Source organism: Bactrocera oleae, chromosome 5 (assembly GCF_042242935.1).
Source record: "Bactrocera oleae isolate idBacOlea1 chromosome 5, idBacOlea1, whole genome shotgun sequence".
Taxonomy (NCBI): domain Eukaryota; kingdom Metazoa; phylum Arthropoda; class Insecta; order Diptera; family Tephritidae; genus Bactrocera; species Bactrocera oleae.
The window spans coordinates 29,198,449-29,219,430 of NC_091539.1; the positions used below are offsets into that span (position 1 = coordinate 29,198,449).

The 20,982-nt window shown below is 37.4% G+C and overlaps 1 protein-coding gene across 1 annotated transcript; it reads right to left on the reverse strand.

Annotated features, from left to right (window-relative positions):
• Positions 1 to 16,893: 16,893 nt before the first annotated feature.
• Positions 16,894 to 18,648, reverse strand: Rpt3 (26S proteasome regulatory subunit Rpt3). The gene is made up of 4 exons (XM_014243483.3): positions 18,504 to 18,648; positions 18,366 to 18,449; positions 17,865 to 18,312; positions 16,894 to 17,806 (listed from the first exon to the last, which is right to left on the reverse strand). Exons 1-4 carry the CDS (start codon positions 18,525 to 18,527, stop codon positions 17,133 to 17,135), a joined length of 1,230 nt encoding a protein of 409 aa, XP_014098958.1. The 5' UTR covers positions 18,528 to 18,648; the 3' UTR covers positions 16,894 to 17,132.
• Positions 18,649 to 20,982: the final 2,334 nt, after the last annotated feature.

A 20,982-nucleotide genomic window follows, 5' to 3' on the forward strand; every position in this document is an offset into this window, starting at 1 on the left:
ACAAATAAAGCTTTGACAACAAGTTTCAATTTTATGATTTCCCGAACATCAGGACATCAAATTTTATTCCATAATGTTCAGAGTCTTCACGCTCACATTATTGATATAAAAAGCGACTGTTTGATGCTATCTTCAGATATTTTATGTTTTGTAGAAACTTGGAGTTATCCTTGCGAAAGTTTTGATATACCAGGATTTACTCCAATTAACGAGCTGAGGATAGATGCACGGAAACAACCAACAGAAATAAACGGGGCATTATAATATATGCAAAGCATTGTATTGCTTGCTCTATAGAATCAAAGGCGGTAAAGAAAATTTATTCAGGCCGCAAAGTTTTAGAACCGGTTTTGTTTAAATGTTTCAATATTAATATTCTGGTTCTATATAGAAATTCAGCTTTCTCTGTCAGACAATTAATTGTAGAACTTCAGGAAGTCCTTACTTCTGAGTTAGGCAATCAAAATATCCTAATTGTTGGAGATTTTAACATTTGTTTAATGTCCACAGGGACTGCAATAAGAAATCTGCTCCAAGAAAAAAACTTTAGTTCCCTGCTTGGTGCAGAATATTCAACTACACCTGCCGGTACACAAATTGATTGGCCATTTTCAAACATGGATCCTTCCCGTGTAAATGCAATTACTTTTGAGACAGTACACAGCTATCATGACAGTATTTGCGTCTCTATTTCGAACTAAAGTTTTCAGACTTAGTGCAATAGTTCTTCATTTTTTTTTCCAAATATAATCGAATTGGAATGGTATAGGAATTTTGACAGTAGTTTTTAAGACAATTTTAAGAAAAATATGTAAATAATCTAATTAAGAAAATTTAAATTATATATATAATTTGTTATTATATATGACATTATTGTATAAATATATGATAGAAATTAAATAGTATAAGGAAAAAAGAAATATAATTTTGGATTTGGATTTCTACAAAAATTTATGTTTAATATTGTAAATATTATATACAAATTAATATAATAATATTATATCATTTTTAAAGTTGTTAATATTTATTATTTTTAAGCTAAACATGTATAATAATATCGATATAATAAATAAAAAATGTTATTCATTGTTCAAAAACGATTTCTTTTCATACTTCTCAATACAGTTGTAATGCATACCATATAAAATCAATTATAAGCGTATACAAAAAGCACAAGAACGATTTCTCATAATTTGAGTAAATTTAGTTTAAAAATTGCTCTAATTATTTTCACTGTGATCGAAAAGTAAATAACTAAGGCAACAGTTCCTTCTTCTAATTATTAAAATATATAAAGAAGCCTCAAACGAATATACCATTTAACTTTGCGAGAGTATAAAATGTTCGTTTACATCCGAACTTAGCCCTTCCTTACTTTTTTCCTCTAAAATGGAATATTCTTAGAATTCCCTTAAGGTTATGTCATCCTCTCTATCTCCTACAGTTACCTTAGGACGTTCATAAGTGATAGTGACGGGCGGGCACACCCAATCAGAGTCAGTACTAGAAGAGCTACGTTTTAGTTCTGACTCTAATCAGAAACATGGAATAGCCCCAGGCAAAAGTTTGAATCTAGAGACGTACTCAGGGTCAAAATGGTTACGACAAATAAATAGAGTATCGAAAGGCGACACGACAATGTTGCAAGCCTCTGCCCAACTCTGACGAACAACGTTCTTTTTAGGGAACTTACAGCGTCGCCTGCCTAGAAACGCAACTGCTAATGCAGCATCTTCTTCGGGGCAGTGGACCCGTCCCCAAATGCCTAGAAGCTTCGTCGTAACCTAATTACATAAAAATTTTATATTCAACACCTGTTCATGTTGTATGTATAAACGTATATAATTACAATAAAATATAAATTTTATATCGTCTTATTTTATTTATTTTATATAATTTTAGCTGACTCGAACTAAAATATATTAGTAAAACTAACAAGTAAGGAAGGGTTAAGTTCGGATGTAACCGAACATTTTATACTCTCGCTAAGTATACCATACTCGTTTTAGATTTCACGCATTTTCACACCGTCGATGAAGATGCTAAAAGCGGACGGACAGACAGTCACCCGGATTTCAACTCGTCATCCTGATCATTTATATATATATAACCCTATATCTAACTCGATTATTTTTAGGTGAACAAAACTATTATACTCAGTAGCAACAAGTTCCGAGAGTATAAAAAAGATAGTAAATAGACGATCTTTGGAGGCTAGTGAAGGCCGGATGGCATAAAATTCCAGCTGTTAGTACTTTACTAAATATTAATGTAACAGTTATTATTCTTTGTCCTTTCTATTGATTATTTCATTAAAAATTACAGTTTTGAATGAGTTTTTAATTTTTTAATTTTGATTTTACACTTAACACTTTTAATTGGTATCTTAATATATACTCCATGGATTGTTTTTTGTTACCAATATAAAAAAAACTGAAAAAACAAAATTTCATGAAATATATTGGTTTAAAAGATATCTATAGTGCTGGCTCTATTTCATCGCACATCACTGTATGAACTTATATTAGACGTATCAGCAAATATACTAATGTTCATATACATAAGTACATATATTAACATATGTACATATATAAACATTAGTATATTTGCTACTAAAATTATACTCTCAATATACATACATGCCTACATACACATCCAACTATATGTATGAAATATATTATATTATATTGCTACCATACTAATATTATATCATAAATTATACACATGTTTCTAATTAAAATAAAGTTTTAAAGTTTTTCTAATCCTAATAAAGTTAAACAAATGTATATTTATATAAACCACTCTATATAATTTTATATTATTGAAAGAAGAAGAACTTACCAAGGTTGAGGGTGAGCGCAGCATGTGCCACCAATCTTCTCACACCCACTGCACTTCTCTCGAACTGTTTAATGCAAACGAATGCATTGTGGGCGGGTAAATCCAGCGGTGGTGAGATTTTGAGGTTTTCCACCTACTTTTGGAGGTCCTCCTCGTTTTTTGGAAAGGAAAACAATCTTTCCGATTCTGCAATACACTCGCGAACGCGACACTTCCTTTTAACTGACATTTTAATTTTTTTTTAGTTTTATACAAATTTATAAACCAACAGCAGAAAAACGGAAACGAATTGATGTACTCGCGTCGAAAATCTTTTTAAACTAAAATTCCGTTGACAATTTCCTTCTTTTCTTTCATTTTGGCGAAATTTCCCCACTAAAACATATATTAACTAGAATTAGAAAAAAATCTAACTACTTACGTTTTGGCGCAATTTCTCCACTAAAACATATATAATATACAAGTACTTTCCAATCAAAAACCACCTGCTTATATTGTAAATACACATGTATTAGCTTCTGTGGTTCGTTTTGGCGGGATTTCCGCACTAAAACATATATTAGAAAAAGTTAGAAAAAAGCACCTGCATGTATGGTAATATATATATATATATATATTATCTTTTCGCTTCATTGGCAGTCTTTCACATATATTTTTCATTTATTAGCATTATTTTTCTCATTTAACACTCAAAATGTTCAATTCTGTTATTTTGCGCTCCGCAGGGATAAAATTCTGGTGAAATCCGCTTATAATTTGTTTGTGGTGAGATCCTCTTAAGTCGGCGAGTAACCCTCCGTCAAGAGGAACATTTTGGCACACCATGAACCTTCTCTGATATACGTTCTCTGCTTGAACTCACAAAAAAAATTTCATCAAAATCGGTCCAGCCGTCTAGGAGGAGTTGAGTGACATACATACGCACAGAAGAAATTTATATATAAAGATAGATAGACTATTTTTAATAGTTCGATTTTAGTTTTGAGCTTTTACATTATACAAAACTATAACTAAAATATTAAATGTGTGAAAAATCGTGTATACATATTGAACAACGGCAACATTGGTCAATTGAAAACAAAAGAGAACAGATTTCTACGATGCCACTATGGACATAACTTTTGGCAAATTTGGTTTGATACGGGCGGTAACTACGGAAGTGCGGAATATCCGTGCCTGTTTCCAGCATTACATAATCAAGTTTATCACACTAACTACTTGTCAAAATTTATTTAAATTGACAGCTTTGCAGTGGACTGCAAGCACATTGATAATCAATAATATTGCAGTTTCAAAATGCTGTCGTTATGGAAAAAACTTAAAATTCTTGAAAGTTTTGCACGAAATACATAGTTTAATGGGAAGATACTGTAGAATGGGAAGAAAGAGTAAAGTTGAGAAATGTCATCTCGTTGGACGAAAACATATATATTCAAAATCGAATTTTTTTCATCTTTACTTTTTGTGTACTATAAGCTATTCGTAAGACACATACATTTCTGCAGAAAGTGATTGATATGCTTATATTTTAATACTAACATATAAATATAACGAGTTGCCACACGGCTTGATTGGAAAAATGTATACCAAGCGACGTTCAAGTTCGTAAAATAGGCAGGTGGTAGTAGAAAACTATGAGGGTATGAACAACATATTTGAGATACGAATTTAATCTTTTTCTATTGGGAGGTACTCGTTTTTATTTTTTGTTGTCGTTTCACTGAGTCAAATGTTGTCATCGTAGTCTTTTCAAGATTTTGTTTCTTCGGTACAAGTATTACGCTGCAGTTAAACGATCAAGAACTTGCTTTCAAGTTGTTCACACAAACTACTTGCCAAGTTTATTTAAAGGCTGCAAGCACCTTGATAATCAATAATAGTTTGAAATTAACAATATAATGTATAGATATATTTATATTTTGATATCAATCCATAAATGTTCTTTGTTTGAAAACTATGTGATCAGCTGTTTAAAATTGATCGTCTACATGCCCCACGACTTGAATGGAAAAATTGATAACAAGACGGCGTTTCAAAAGTGACAGTGTGGTAGTAAAAAGTGTTAGTGTATTGCAACTTGAAAGCAATTGTTGATCGTGTAACGTCCGGTTTACCTCTTTCAGAGATCTTTGGCTTTCTAATAACTCGAGATCATTGTATTAATATACAATGGATTATACAATGCTCGAGATCATGACAGCTATCAGTTATGAAATCTATAAGAAAAACCAGCTGCATAGACGGCGTTCAGACGGGGACTCTTTTGTCGCACATTATCATTATATATTATGCATTTTTGAATTCACATATGCATATTACGTACAAAAAAAGAGGTAATAACATATAAATTTCCGAATATAATCTAAATATTCCTTTGAAACCGAGCATCAATGAAAAGAATTTCATAATGAACGACGTCCCCTCGCCTACGAAAACCGGTTTGGGCGGCAAAAATTATCCTTGTCTGAACATGCACATACCTGGCTCATGACGGTTACGGGTTGACATTGCAGGAATTTTCAAAATTTAAACCGTAAATGGCCATTGTTTGGCTTTGAGACTGGTTTATATATGTGACAAACATAACGTAGATTATGACAGTGTCATTAAGATACGTTGAATAGGACCATTTCTCCATGGCTGATGCGACTGACAATTCGATTTTCTATTGTGACCGTATCATTAATAGAATATATGACCAGCGGTCCAATCGGAGCAAAATTGGTTCTTTCATTTGATTTTGGTAGTTTAGTTCGTAGGCAATCTTTTTTATAAGTTGTATTTAGAATGAAAATTAATTTTAAAATTTGTACACATATCATTTTTTTTTGGTATAACAATAAAGTGCCTAAGACCTCCGCAGTAAGCGAACAAAATGATATCGACGTCAGGTAAATGAAAACTTCACCTTTTGCGACATGTCAATTAACAACTTGACAATAATTTTGTTGTAGCGGTTATCTGATCCCCACTTAGGTAGTAAGGTTTAAGTTTGTTGTCATCGAATTCATCTGATGATGTTCCCAGGAAATGTGCTGTTTCGACGTGGTCGGACTTTTGGGAGAGGGGAGTTAGATGAGTGGGATTAATTGCAACTCGGGCTCTTCATTTTCTACCGGTGGTAGTTTGACTTCAAGTCCGCCAATCATTGGGAAGGAGTCGTACTGTTTTGCATGAACATCCCAAAGCATGCAGGCCTCACTATGTAGTTCTTCGACATGAGCCATCAAGAGGAAACCTGTAATTGTACTGAGAGCAGTATTTTGACACACCTAAAGCTTCTTCGCCTGCGTTTCACTACTTCCAAGCGACTATATGGGTGCAGCGTAGTTGACGACCAGCCGACCAATTGCCTCCTATGTTGTCAACAACGTTTCTTTGTCCTTACGTTTTTACCGAGGAGCTGTTGGCTACTGACTCGAGAATTTTGTTGCGACTTTGTACTTTGGCAGTAATGGCGGCCGTCTGTGGAGTGAAGGAGCAGAAATGTAACGCTTAAAACATAAGAGGGTAGTTGACAGTCGGAATTTTAATCCATCCACTGTGATATCAAGATCCAGTCTGTACTCTTTCGAGTTCTTCGAAAATGTGGTTGCTGTTAATTTAGGTGGGGAGAGTGCCCTTGCAAAAAAGAAGCGAGAAATAATGATAAGATAGCGGTTTAATGTTGAACACATATCATCGATGCCATTGCCCGACGTCAATGTTTTGATGATAAGAAACTTTGATAGATTTGCAACAGATTTGGTAGGCATTTTGGTACTCAGAGATTTTCTCAGGTGGCAACACATGTTTTAACTTTCAACTTAGCACAATCTACTTAATGCAGCGGATAAGTACCTTACACCGTCATATGTTAGAATCTTACTGATTACTATAACCTTTTGTCAAATAGTAAACAAATTATTTGCAAATTGCAAAGATGTAAATTATCCTATTTTTTAAGTTGGACACAGTGTGCAAAATTTTAATAATAAGAAATATCTGTTCAAAAGTTCAGGAGTTTATGATTTATTTAATCTGTTTAAAGGGTACTATGTAGAATGGTAATAATGAACGGCATTTAATTCTTTCTTGAGGTTAGATTAAGTTATAATAATACTTATATAGCTGTCTAGCCATTTTAAATTCGTATATTTTAGCAGAAAAGTTGCAGAAACATTTCCATTGACGGAATCTGAAAATAATAAATAGAAGAATGAATTTTCATTTTGTAGATAAGACGAAATTTTCACAATTTTTGTAAACTTCGAGACTCTATTTCTCCCTCTTTGCTTGACAATTTATACTTCAACAACATAGCGGAGAAAGCAAAGGGTATGTCAATTTTGATTCAGATCATTCAGAAGAGAAAACCTGCGTTGACCTACCTTCGTCCATCTCTTTTGCTGCTGACAACTGTGCTGACAAACTCTCAAAAAACGATTCCCACGCAGCACAAATAACCTCTACTGAACATTGAGTCACTTTCTTTTCTTGTATCTTTATTGTCTCTTCCTCTAATTCCAATTGAAAGACATATTCGTCAACATTAATGTTTTTGGCTTCCATGGCTCTTCGTAACCGTGACTGTAATTTAGACTTTACTTTGTTGCCAAGCCACGTTTTTGCAGTTGTGGAATCTTCAGATCGTTAAACTTGGCCATGTTTATTCTCTCTTTGTGAGTTTATTTGACAATCCCACTTCTGACACCAATTGTAATGGATTTCTCGATAAATCGTCTACCTATAACTCACTCTTGAGTTCGATCACTGAATTGTTAAATAAAAGTCCCAATTTAATAACCATACACTTATCTTTATTTCTAATTTCAACTTAACACTTATTGCTTGTTATTCGAGCTTACAACTTCTTGCTTATGTCTCAATTGCTCTTAACACGACAACACTCTAACTAGAACTGTGTGTGCAGCACAAACTGGCAGCCCATATATAGTAGATCTTTAACAAAACTTCGCCTCTAGAACATTCTGGCTACTACGAATTCGCTGTCTAGTTGCTTCTGGCAATTTATTTTTGATTCAATTTTGTTCTATCATCCGTGTTCGTCACAAATCAATCACACTACGCTGCTAAAAAATATTGAACAATCAATGCCTTCCCCAGCTGAAAATACCGATTCATTAATTCATTAATTATCTAAGCGGTCGTTAATCATTAGTACTATTTTGAGTTCAAATTCATAGATATGAAAGCTAATCAGGAGGTTCCGGTGGTATTCTCTCCCCTCCAACCATTAGAAGGAATTTCAATCACCTCATACCCATATTGAACGATTGACGGTGATATAAAATTCCCCCAATCAATAACCCAAAAACTTTCGGTAATAGCCTTATTTTTTCTAATGATTAAAATTCATCTGCTGAATCCTATTTTTTCAATAAACACAGCCAAATTTACAGCGTGGACAACAACCCGCAGAGTTGCTACCAGTTTCAACTCGATTTATATTCGATTAAGAACTGATGTAGTAAATTAAGACTTTTATTTTGAATGGTACATCGATCTAAATTAGGGCTTTAGTCCAAAAAAGGCCAGTTATTTGATCAATTAACTCGTGTGCGAAAAAACTATTGTGTTTGACAAATAATTATTAACAACTTCATTGGCTCCCTCCCATCGCGGAACAAGAGCATGAACCAGTAAATATTCCGCCAAACCAACTCACCTAACACCCCTTTTTTCACTGGTTGCATACCAGTTTCAACTTGATATATGTACATATATTCGATTAAGAACTAATGTAGTAAATTACGATTTTTATTTTGTATGGTACATCGATCTAAATTAGGGCTTTAATCCAACAAAGGATTTGATCAATTAACTCCTGTGCGAAAATACTATTGTGTTTGACAATTAAATATCAACAACTTCATTGACTACCTCCCATCGCAAAACAGGAGCTTGAGTTGTTGCGTGAAACCAGTAAATATCCCACCAAATCAACTCACCTAACAATATTTTTCTACTGCCCGCACAGCTTTGATTCGGAGTTTGTGTTCGTTGGTTTTATGTCCTTTCCCTAGCGTTTCCAAATTGGATAAGTTGACCGATCGTCCTTATCGTTCTGACATTTTAAATTGTTCTAGTCTTATTTTATTCCTTCGAATATTCATCTACTTTGTCATGACATTTCTGACGAATCTTACCTGTTGAAAATAAAGTTGTATCCATTGTATCCATTTTTTTTCATAATGTTGTATCCATTGCTTCCCTCTTGTTAGGACACCCAATTAAAAAGTGGTTAGGCGTCATGGGTCATCTTCCTCCGATGACAAAGATACTTGAGTGAGCGGCCTCGAGTTATTTCTACTTTCAATGACTATAAGTGCGCTTCCTTTGGTACCTCCTCTTTCAACAGAAGTATTTTTACAATGTGGTAAAGTCGATCCCAGCATCTTCCACAGTTAGAATTGGCTGAGAAATTGAACTGCCAGTGAATATTGGGTGTGGTGACTTCATTAAATATGTGTCAAAAATCTCTCGCTGACTTTTTTGGCTCTCCTTATGCGCATATGAAGTTCGTACCACAGAACTGCAACGAGTAATCCATTTTTCTTCATTTTTTTCGAGTACTGATCCGTTACTCTGGCTGATTCTGTCAGTTTGATTTATGTACTCGAATCGAACGGCAAACAACAAGTTTGAATCAGTACCGATTAGCAATTACATGATTTTCTCATCACCGTTCGTTTTTGTAGGTAATAACCAAAAATTTATCATAGTCATACGTACTCGAATATTTGTACATGTATGTACGCATCGAAACCTTCCAACATGCGTTCATACCCAAGGCTCATACATTTTTACCAGAATATGCGTCACATGTTTTGAATCACTACTACATTACTTGAGTAAATAAGCTACGAGTACACAGCTTACTCCCAGGCATACATTGGTTCGACTCAAGCAAACGTCTCAACGCATTGAGCTGTTATGATTTATGTGATTACCTAAAAATGGATTGTTCATATTGCATTAAATCAGTTGACGCTGGGTTGTCGGCCGATCTCTTCAAATATGATGTCATTGGCTTCACGACCTTAGTTCGTAGCGTATATGTCTGGTTGTGAACGAGTACAAGCCGAAATATCTGCTATCATCAATTAAACAGTCACCGCATTTGCGACTTGGCTCATACGTCACTGTTGACAGTTATAACTTTGAAGTCGTAGATAAGTTCGTCTATATTGGAACCAGTATTAACACTAACTACAATATCAGCCTTAAAACCTAACGCAGAATCACTCTTGCCAACAGGTGCTACTTTTGACTGAGTAGGCAATTGAAAAGTAAAGTCCTCTCTCGACGAAAAAATACCAAACACTACAAGTCCCTCATCATTCCCATCCTGCTATATGGTGCGGAGGCATGGACAATAACAACATCTGATGAGTCGGCCGATGGCATAAGTAGTTCAGCGAAGACTGCGGCTACGCTGGCTAGGTCATATTGTCCGGATGGATGAGAACACTCCAGCAATGAAAGTATTAGATTCAGTACCTGCCGGTGGTAGCAGAGGAAAGGGAAGTCCTCCACTCCGATGGACCTGACTGTATTTGTATCTCGAATTAGCGTCAAACAGCGAAAAAAAAGAAACGATTTTTGTGCTGTTGATAACTCGGCTAAAAACGGGTAAGCGGTGTCTACGCACGTATAGAAAAAAATTTGCAAAATATGCACACTTCAACATTTAATTTAGGCAGTTGCAAAGTATGTTTACTTGCGTTTTCGGGCGATGGACAACAACCCTTCAGCGGCCTGCCGACTCATAGATGCGTTCACTTCCGACCACTTGTCATCAATTCCAGCACCCGACTTCAATCATCAGCGTAATGGAAATTCCCTCAAGTGGTTCGAGATATAGAAGTGAAAGAGTAGAGGGGAGAGACCTCCACTACTTCCACTTCCAATTCTTCTCATCTGGAAAAGTTTACTTCGTATTAATAAGATTTACGACCGCTCAGATAATTCATGGTCCATCTCTCCAGCCCTGCAGGATGCGTAGATTTTTCAATATCTTTTAGTGCCGTTGTATCACTGACGATGTCAAAACTTTTGACAAGTCCTAAGCTACTAAAATGTTCCTCTTTCATTGTGATTTTTAATTAAGGTCATGAGTTATCTGGGCGTTTATGACGCTAAGTGCTGGGGGGGTACTGTGTACCTCACGGAAACCATGTTGATGGCTAGGCTCAGATGGTGTATGAAGGTCGAGAGCAACAGCGCTTTAAATATTTTTACTACTGTGGAAAGGAGAGTTATCGGGCGATAAGACTCCCCCTGGTTTGGCAGATTTCCGTAGTAGAACTACTCATGACGAACCTAGATGCTTAGATAGATAGATGTAGGAGGATGTGCACCGCGACTATTGGTATATTCTGCTCTCTAATTCTTTTCATATTGCTTCATTTAGTTCAAAAGCTCTTATAAAATCTAGGATGCTTGAGGGATTGATGGCTTTAATACGACTGTGCTTCGGCTACATAACACTTAAATGCGGCAGCCTTCCGCATTCCAATGATATGTGCGCCGGCGTCTCGGGCTTTACCTCATTGAAAACATACGTTTCGTCAGAGCTCATTTATATCCTGTGCAGATGTTTGCGCAGTCCACAGTGTCCTGTAAAAGTCCTGTTAGTTTTCTTAAATTAATCTTGCTAAATAAGATGATATATTTAAATCTTTTGGTGTTGTAGTCATCTATTAGTTGCTTTGAGTGTCTAATTCCGTCGCTACTATAGCAATACTTATCTTTTATTTCCTTTTTATTCTGTTTTCGTCCTTCTTTTATCGTGTGAAGGTCTATTGAGAAAAAGGGCTCTGGTCCCGCCGGTGGGGCCGAGGTTGCTTTTGTCGCAAGTTTGACAGCTATTTTACTTCCTTCAATAAGTCCTTAGTATGATTTCTTCACACGTGGAAAAAGTTTTCTTTTGCGAAAGCTCTATAACTTCGTGAAGGGTTGTGAGGTCGAGTAGGGCTTCCAGTGCCATTGTGGTGCATGTTTTCATGCAACCTGTTGTACACGCGAACGCAAGTCTTTGTAGTTTTGCCAGTGCCGTTCTTGCTGAGTTTAGTTTCACTCTTTCCGACCAGGTAATTGCTCCATATCTGATTACCGGCTTTGCCAATATAGTATACATGCAGTGTATTATCTTGGGGGTGCATCCTCATGTCGTTCCAACTATTCTTCTGCATATCATCAGTGACCTTGTCGCTTTACTGATTGCTTGGTCCATGTGCCTTTTCCACATTACTCTAGAGTCGAAAGTAATCCCGAAGTATTATGTTTCGAGAATGGGTTCTATTACGATATTACTTATTAGTATATCTTTCATATTTATTTTATGTTTTCTAATATTACCTATTCCTATATCTTTCATATTTATTTTATGTTTTCTAGTAAATGGCACTATAGCAGTCTTTGCAGGATTGATGCTTAGTCTTGCTTCTGAGCAGCATTTCTTTATTAGTGTGAGCGCTCTCTGTATAATATCGCACATGCCGTTATTTGTCAGAAGGTCTAGCAAAATCAACTACCACTAGGCTCCATAGGATAGGGGATAGTACTCCTCCTTGGTGGCCTCGTCTTGTGGTTCTTATTGGAATGGTTTCACTATCTACTAGCTTTTTTGCTAACCTATTTTTAAACATGAGCTTATCCTGTTCCTAACTAGTTTTTCAACGCATTTCTTACGTGAGTCTATTGCATTCCTTAAAATGTCTGAGAGTTGGAATAACGCTATATTGATTGATCTACATTCTAAATAGGCATATGGCCATGGCCTCTATGTTAAAGGATGTTAAGCTTATTGGCTTGAAGGACTTGGCCATAAGTATGTATGCTCAAGCTATGCTTTCTCTCATGATGTGCACCAGCACGGATATTAGTTGTTGTTCTCCATTCTGTAGGAGAGTCTACTGTACCGGTCTGTAGGTGATTATCTTTTAAGCTAACGACCATGTATCAGTTGTTGAGATTAGTTCTTCACTATGACTGTTTAAGATACTTGCTGTGGATCCTGAAAAGTGTTCTTAAGCAGAGTTATCGCTCGTTCTCTTTCCATCCTCGCGGATGTCATTATATTCCTTGACCGAAGTCATGCTGGACTTCTCTCTCTCTTTTCATCCTCGTGGAGGTTATTATATTCCTTGACCGAAATCATTATTGGCCTCGTGGTGCAAATGTTCAACCAAAGACATCAAGAGGCCTCCTGTAATAGTCCGGAGTGCAGTATTTTGACTCGTCTGAAGCCCACAACGTTTCTTTGTCTTTTTGCCATGCTGGCTAGAGACTTAAGGATTTTGTTGCGGCTCTGTACTTTGGCAGTTGTCGTATGAAGGAGCACATGCTGTCGAATGTAACACCTAAAATCTTAGTGTTATTGACAGTCCGAAGAGTTTAGAGTCTTGACCTCGAAACCATCTCTTCAGTCCTGGAGGGAGCGTTGATTGCTCTATGTCCTCAAGTAGCATTGTATGATTGAATGTGTCCAAAGCTCTTGACAAGTCCAACACTACGAGGTCCTCTCACAGAGTGACTTTTGGTTTAGGCCATGAACTATCTGGACGTTTATGTCGCTAAGTGCTAAGAAACTATGTTAATGGTCTGCTAGAATCGGGTCACCCCGAGGAAGCATGGCCTTCGAATTAAATTTCCACCTGGTCGTCGTGTTTAATCGGATTTGACAAGGACTTGACAGTAGACCAAAGCTTACTCACACCGGTGAAGAGGTTACAAGACTTCAGGTGTTCTTCCCATTTTAACCACTTATGCTGATTCACAATTTTCCGAATCTTCGCATTGAGATCCCTTATTTGGAGATCACCTTACATGGCGTAAGGTGTCGTGCTCGCTGCTTCGGCTGGAAAATGTACTTTAGCTCTTTTTAAGTTAACAAAGGTGCGGTTGTATGCAGAGATAAAGTCGGGAGGGTTTTCGGTCAAAATATTATGGACAGATGGTCTAATGCGAGGATTAGCATAGGTCGCCAAGTTATGCTATTTATCAGACCACCACTAGGGATGGTAATATTCGACAAGCTACTGCAGGCGCCCATATTTTAGTGGAAGCTTCGTCATTCATTGTGCAGAATGTCTAATCGTCTATCTGTTCCGCCAGCTCCATCCCCCTACGATCGTTTGAGAGGCATGACTGCCAAAGATTGTGGTGCGCGTTAAAGTCGCCTAGTATCAAACGATTTTCACAACGAAGTAGCGCACCTATGTTCTGGTGATATTCTGCTTGGCAACATGTAACAGAGGGGATGTATATATGGTATTTCGAACATGACATTGCCTGATCGGATAGCTATGCCCTGACATTCAAGTGTAGTATCCCTGCGTCAATCACGCCATCAATGAGACAGTATTGCACGGTGTTGTGCAGAATGAAGGCTAGGCCTCGACAATTATTTCGCTCGCGCTCCTTACGTATTGCGTTGAAACCTGAACAACTCAGAAGATCTGAGCGGCGATTTAACTTGGTTCTTGGCCCGCAGGTATCGATACGCGTTCCCGGCTCATAAATGCAGTTATCTCCTCGATTGTAAAAGTCTAGTTTGTCTCGGGCGTCTAAAAGGGATCCTGGGAGTGAGGGAGTGTCGTGTAGGCGGTGGTTGTTGCAGCTGTAGAACCCGAAAGGGCGTTTATTGCACTGTGGTGTTGTTTGGCGACGCCACTGTAAGGTGTTGCGGGTGCAAACTCTTACAGCACGAGGTACATACGATACACTCCAATCACGCATGGAGCGCAGGCCGGAACATGTCGGGAATTGACACCAGCCGACACCTGAATTGCACTTGACTGATATGACGTTCCGACGTATGGCGGCCTGACGCACGAAACAGAGTGTACGAAGAACCAGGAGTTGGTAAGTGATTCTCGTACGAACATTACAACGGGATGAAGCTTGGGGCGGACTGATCAGACTTGCAGTCATTCTGCCTAAGTTAAATACTTGGGTCTCACACTAGACTCTACCTTGCGGTGGAGCTAACGCTATCCAAAGCCACAAAGGCACTCATGGTGTGCAGACGCCTGGCCGGCAGATCCTGCGGTTGCAAGCCAAGTATCACCAGGTGGCTGTACACCATGATCGTGGGGCCTATTGTTACATATGGAGCGGTGGTCTGGGCATCTAAAGCAGGGCAGACTTCGATAGGTCAGCAATTATCGAAGCTGCAATGACGTGCCTGCATCTGCGCCACTGGCAATGCGCACCTGCCCCACCGCAGCACTTGAGGTAATACTAGAGCTCACACCGCTCCATTTAGTTACTAAACAGACTGCGAAGCATACCATGCTGCTTATGACAGCATAGGGATATGGAAAAGGGAAGTTAATGTCGTCGCAACAACTGAGGGCCTTAGAGGATAACACGCCACTGGTCCTTCTCCCAAGAGACGGTGTAACGAAGAGGGTAAACTTTACGAAAAAGTTTAAAGTTGATCTCGGCAGTAAGGCGGACTGGAGTGATTCCACAATTCCACGACCAACAGCTGAGAGGCAACACACTAACACGAAAACACCGGAAGGAATTGGAGCTGGCATTGCGGGACCGCATACCAAGCTTTCCATACCCATATGTTGTTTTCCGAGCATCTTTCAGGCAGAAGTATTTGCCATAAGTCAGGTTGCAGTAATAAAACTCCAACGCAACTATCGAAATAAGAGTATTGCTATACTCAGCTATAGCCAAGCGGCGCTAAAAGCAATATCGGCCTATGAGACAATCGCTACTAGTGGAGGAGTGCATAGGAAGGCTGAACCGCCCAGAAGCTTGCAACCGTGTACACCTGATCTGGGTGCCGGGGCATAAGGGGTAACCGGTAACGAGTTGGCAGACGAACTTGCCCGCTCTGCTGCTGCTCTAGAATAATGGGGTCAGAACCATGCATTGCGGTGGGGCCTCATACAATAAAGGAGCTGCTCAGCACGGAGGAGAGAGCAAGCAGAGATAGTCACTGGCAACAACCAGCAGGGATGCATCATGCTAAACTGCTACTGGGAGTGTACAATCTAGCCAGGTTCAGAGCTATGATAAACCTCCCCAGAGACAAACTCCGGCTCCTTGTTGCGCTCTACACTGGGCACTGCAGTCTCAAGAAACATCTGTCCAACATGGGCATAGCTCCTTGTGGCTACTGCCGGTTCTGCGAAATGGGGCCGGCTCTCGGTTCCATTTATGTGGACAAGGATCACATTTCCTTAATAGCTCCGTGCAAGAGTCTGGAGTTTGTCAGGATGCTGGGACTTTGGGAATGCATGTGATGGAGAAGAGGGCACAATAGACCATAGGTCGCAGTGAAAAACCTCATATAAATCTATCTATCTATCTAAGGTTACGACTCGTAAGACAAGAATAGAGATCCTGCGCTCGCGGTGGGATATCTCCAAAGATGAAAGATTTTTCAACCTATTTAGTGTGTTGATCAAACGAAATACTTTCGGTTGATTGAAGTTTGGCGTGATTGCGTTTTGATGGAATGCAAAGTTTCGTATAAAGCTAGAACTACATTTTCGAGCAACTCCACAGTACGCACTTCAATTCGTTAAACTGAATCAATGCAAAGTTTAGTCGGATGAATGGTAAGTTCGAGCTACATAAAAATTACAGCAGTACAGCAACTGGGTTGCATATTTGCTGATACTCTGCTGATGTACAAACAAAAATTTAGTGTTGCCGATTATTTGCGTAAATTGAGCGCAAAAAGTGACAGTAGAACGTGATGCTGTTGCAAGGAATTTACGAAGAACGCGATACTTTGACAAATTTACAACACTGCTATGGTGATTGCCATCTCGAGCGCATCCGTATTCATGCTCATGGTTCACGCTTATCTATGTTCACGCTAGCTAGTGCATAATGAGAGTGGAAATACAACTTCCCTGCGTATTCGAATGTCTACGTGCTGGTCGCGTTAACTTTGTAATTTATTGCATAAGAACCATTGTAGAATACAAAAAACGTTTCCACAACAGTCGGGTCTACCTAACCGGAACGGATCCGGATTTTTATCAGGCCAAGTACTGTTAACTCTACAATAACCGCTACAATACAAAACAAAGTAATCATATATTTATTAAGTACATTCCGATTTTACAGTACTTATCAATATCCAGAAGTCTATTTTGTATGAATTTTGTGGTTTTTTACGTTTTATAGACGATAGTTACACACCAGTCATATGATGCAAATCTATTAAACAGCTTCAATAAAAAATTAAAAAAAAAAATTAAAAAGTAGAACAAATTTTAATACACAATTTTTAGAAAATATCTATGAAGTACTTATTTATAAAACTCATGTTCTTGCTCATCTTTTTTTATGTTATTTTTATATCCTTTCTCGAAATCTTTTCCTAAAACTATATATCGATTCTCTCTCACAGCATGCATTCCAGCTTCTTGACATATGGCATTTATATCCGCACCAGATATTTTATCTGGACGTGCCACGAAATCTTCCAAATCAACATCCTCGCTTAAATTCATTTTCGACGTAATTGTTGAAAATATCAATCTCTTTTGTCTTCTGTCTGGTAGTGGAAATTCGATTTTTCTGTCCAAACGGCCAGGACGTAAAAGTGCGGGATCCAATGTATCAGCTCGATTGGTTGCCATAATAACTTTAACATTTGTCGTTTGGTCAAATCCATCCATTTGATTCAACAGCTCCAAAAGAATACGTTGAACCTCCCTATCTGCACCAGTTTGAGCATCAAACCGTTTAGTAGCAATAGCATCGATTTCATCAATGAAAATTATAGCTGGAGCATTTTCCTTTGCCAAACGAAAAACATCTCGTACCATCCTAGGACCTTCTCCAAGATACTTCTGAACGAATTCTGAACCAACAACACGTATGAATGATGCAGTGGTATGGTGTGCTACAGCCTTGGCTAACATAGTTTTCCCACAACCAGGTGGTCCATACATAAGCACTCCACGAGGGGGGTCAATACCTATAAATTATGAATAAAGTTGATTTAATTTGCTATTTTAATTTACATTATTTATTACCAATTTGTTTGTATAACTCGAAGTGCGTCAAAGGTAATTCCACAGCTTCACGTATTTCTTGTTTCTGCATATCCATGCCACCAATATCTGCGTAACTTACGTCTGGCTTTTCATCGGGTTGAAGCATTGAAATAGAACTATCGGCTTCTGGAGGTAGCACGTCTACCAAAGCATTACTGTGTTTATGCAATGCAACCGATGCCGAAGGTTTTAACAATTCTCGATCGATCGTAGATAATATACGAACATAATAATTAGAACCTGTAGTAGAACCTACTATTCCTGTATTCTGGTCAACAGCTTCCAAAAATTGTCCGATAACCAATGGGACCGATTGAATACGTTTAACCTCTTCTTGGGCATGAAGGTATTCTTTCTTTAAGTTCCGTTGTTCGTCCTTAATATATTCTTCTTGTACTTCCAAAAATTCAAGCGTTTTTTGAAGTTTCTAAAGAATTAGTACAAGTAGTTATTAAAAATTTTCGCACATTATTTTTTTACCTTATATCGGACATATAAATCATCTATGTCAAGTTCATCTAAGGAACTATGCGCATCCTTTAACTTGAAGTCAAGTATATCCTCCTTAAAATTTGTAAATTATTAAAATTAAAATAAACAAATATAGAATATATTTACCTTTTCTGGAATAAGTACATCCATTTTTCAGCTCAAAAATTATTAAACGCACAATATGAAAAATTGTAATGAAAATGACTGGGTAAAATTTTATAGCCTTGCCATTTCGATTTGTACTAAATGATGATGCCATACTCAAAATATTATTGAAAGTACATCTGTTATACAGATATTTTTGATTGCGTACTTAATATGACAAACCATTTAACGATTTAACTCTGTTCAATATTTCAACGATCCAATGTGAGTAAAATCGAATAGAACGAATCTGAGTTCATATTAATGTTCCTGTAATTTTACTATGACTTCAGATTATGGATATCAGTTATGGTTAGCAAGCAGTCAGTCTATCCTAATATTCAAACATGATATTAGTTTACTGCCAAAAATATGCCATGCTCACATTTTATTTATTAGTTTGTAATCAAAAAAAAACCACTAACAAGTAAGGAAGGGCTTAGTTCGGATGTAACCGAACATTTTATACTCTCGCAAAGTCAAATGGTATACTCGTTTGAGATTTCTTTGTGGATTGACTGATATTTTCGGTAGAAGGTCAACTATAGGCACTGGGGTCAACATATTTAGTACTTAGGGGCTTAAACAGTTTTGGTTCGATTTAGACAATTTTTGGCCACATACTTTAAACGTATTATTAACGCAAAGTTTTACCCCGATATAATCATTGTTGCTTGATATGCATAGTGGAAAGTGAAAGAATCAGATGGCATTGAAAATGGTGTTTTATGGGAAATAGACCACGCCTATTTAGTCCGATTTCGCCCAATTTCGCACATAGAAATATGAAAAGAACGTTATGCACCGAATTTGGTTGAAATAGGTTAAGCAGATCCCAAGATATGGGTTTTCACCTAAAAGTGGGCGGTGCCACGCCCACTGACTAATTTTGAACGCGGTTCGTATAAAGTCATCTCATACAATCCCAGAGATAAAATTTAATGTGTCTGGCGTGCTTGGTTTATCGCGCTTTTAGCATTTTTTAACAGTACCGTTATATGGGGAGTGGGCGGGCTTGTCACCCGATTTCACCCATTTTCACACCGTCAATAGAAGTGCTAAAAACATTTTTTCCCAGTGAATTTGATTATTATATCTTTAGCGGTTTAGGAGATATGCACATTTAACTTATTAGGGGCGGGACCACGCCACTTTCTAAACAATTTTTCAACTTCAAATGCCCCTTCCTAATGTGATCCTGTATACCAAATAAAGTTTTTACTCAAGTTATAGCTTGCACGGACAGACAGTCACCTGGATTTCAACTCGTCTCTTCCTCCTGATCATTTATATATATATAACTCTATATCTAAGTCGATTAGATTTAGGTGATACAAACAACCGATAGGTGAAAAAAACGATTATACTCTGTAGTATAAATATGTACGAGACTGTTCAGGAAAAATATTTCTATTGTCGTCAACCAAATTTGAAATGATTTTAATTTAACGACAGCGACAACTAAAAGCCTGCGTCCGTGAAGTCGTTATGTTTTCTATAGAACTGTGCCCATTAGAACGAGTGTATTTTAATATTTGACAGATGCTTCTTGTCGCTTATCGTCGTCTATGTGCTTAGCGCCTGCTGCCCTGAAGTCGTGCTAATTTCTAAATAACTGTGCCCATAAAAACGAGTGTATTTTAATATTTGACAGATGCAGCTTGTCGCTTGTCGCCGTCTGTGTGTTTTATACAGAAGTTTCTATTCAGTTACACCATCAAGAAATTGCTTTCAAATTGCGAAACACTTACACTTTTCTACAATACTACACACTCTCACTTTTAGAACTTGAAAGTCGTCTTGATATCAATTTTCTCATTTAAGTCGAGTAGCAAGTTGACGATCAAGTTCAAACAGCTGATCACATAGTTTTGCACAAGGATTTGGAAACAAATCACATGCAACTGTCAGGAATATGAATATTTCATTATTTTCATCGATTGATATCAAAATTAAGTATATCAATTCCATTATATTATAAATTTCGTACAAAATTTTAAGTAGTTTCCATAACAACGGCATCTTGAAATTATTATTGATTATCAAGTTGCTTGCAGCCTACGTTACGACTGTCAATTTTGACAAATACAATAGTTTGTGTGATCAACTTGAAAACAATTTCTTGACTCACACTTTTCGAACTTGAAAAACCTCGAAAAACATCAATTTCATCTAATTAGAATTTTTGTAGCAACAATGCGCAAATCGTGGAATGTTGTGGAATCCAAAAGAGATTTGCGTAGTTATCAGAATTGAAAACCAATTCTGATTTTCAATGGTGTGACAGAATCTGATTGAATTTTCGTCTCTTCGAACATATATATGATTTACTAAAGTTTACAATGAGTTCCGCTATTTTAGCTTATATTTTATTGGAAGAAAATAGCAACGAAAAAATTAAAAGGAAGATATTAAAAGATCACAGTAATCCACTTGATGCATCAGGGGAGTCGTATGTGAA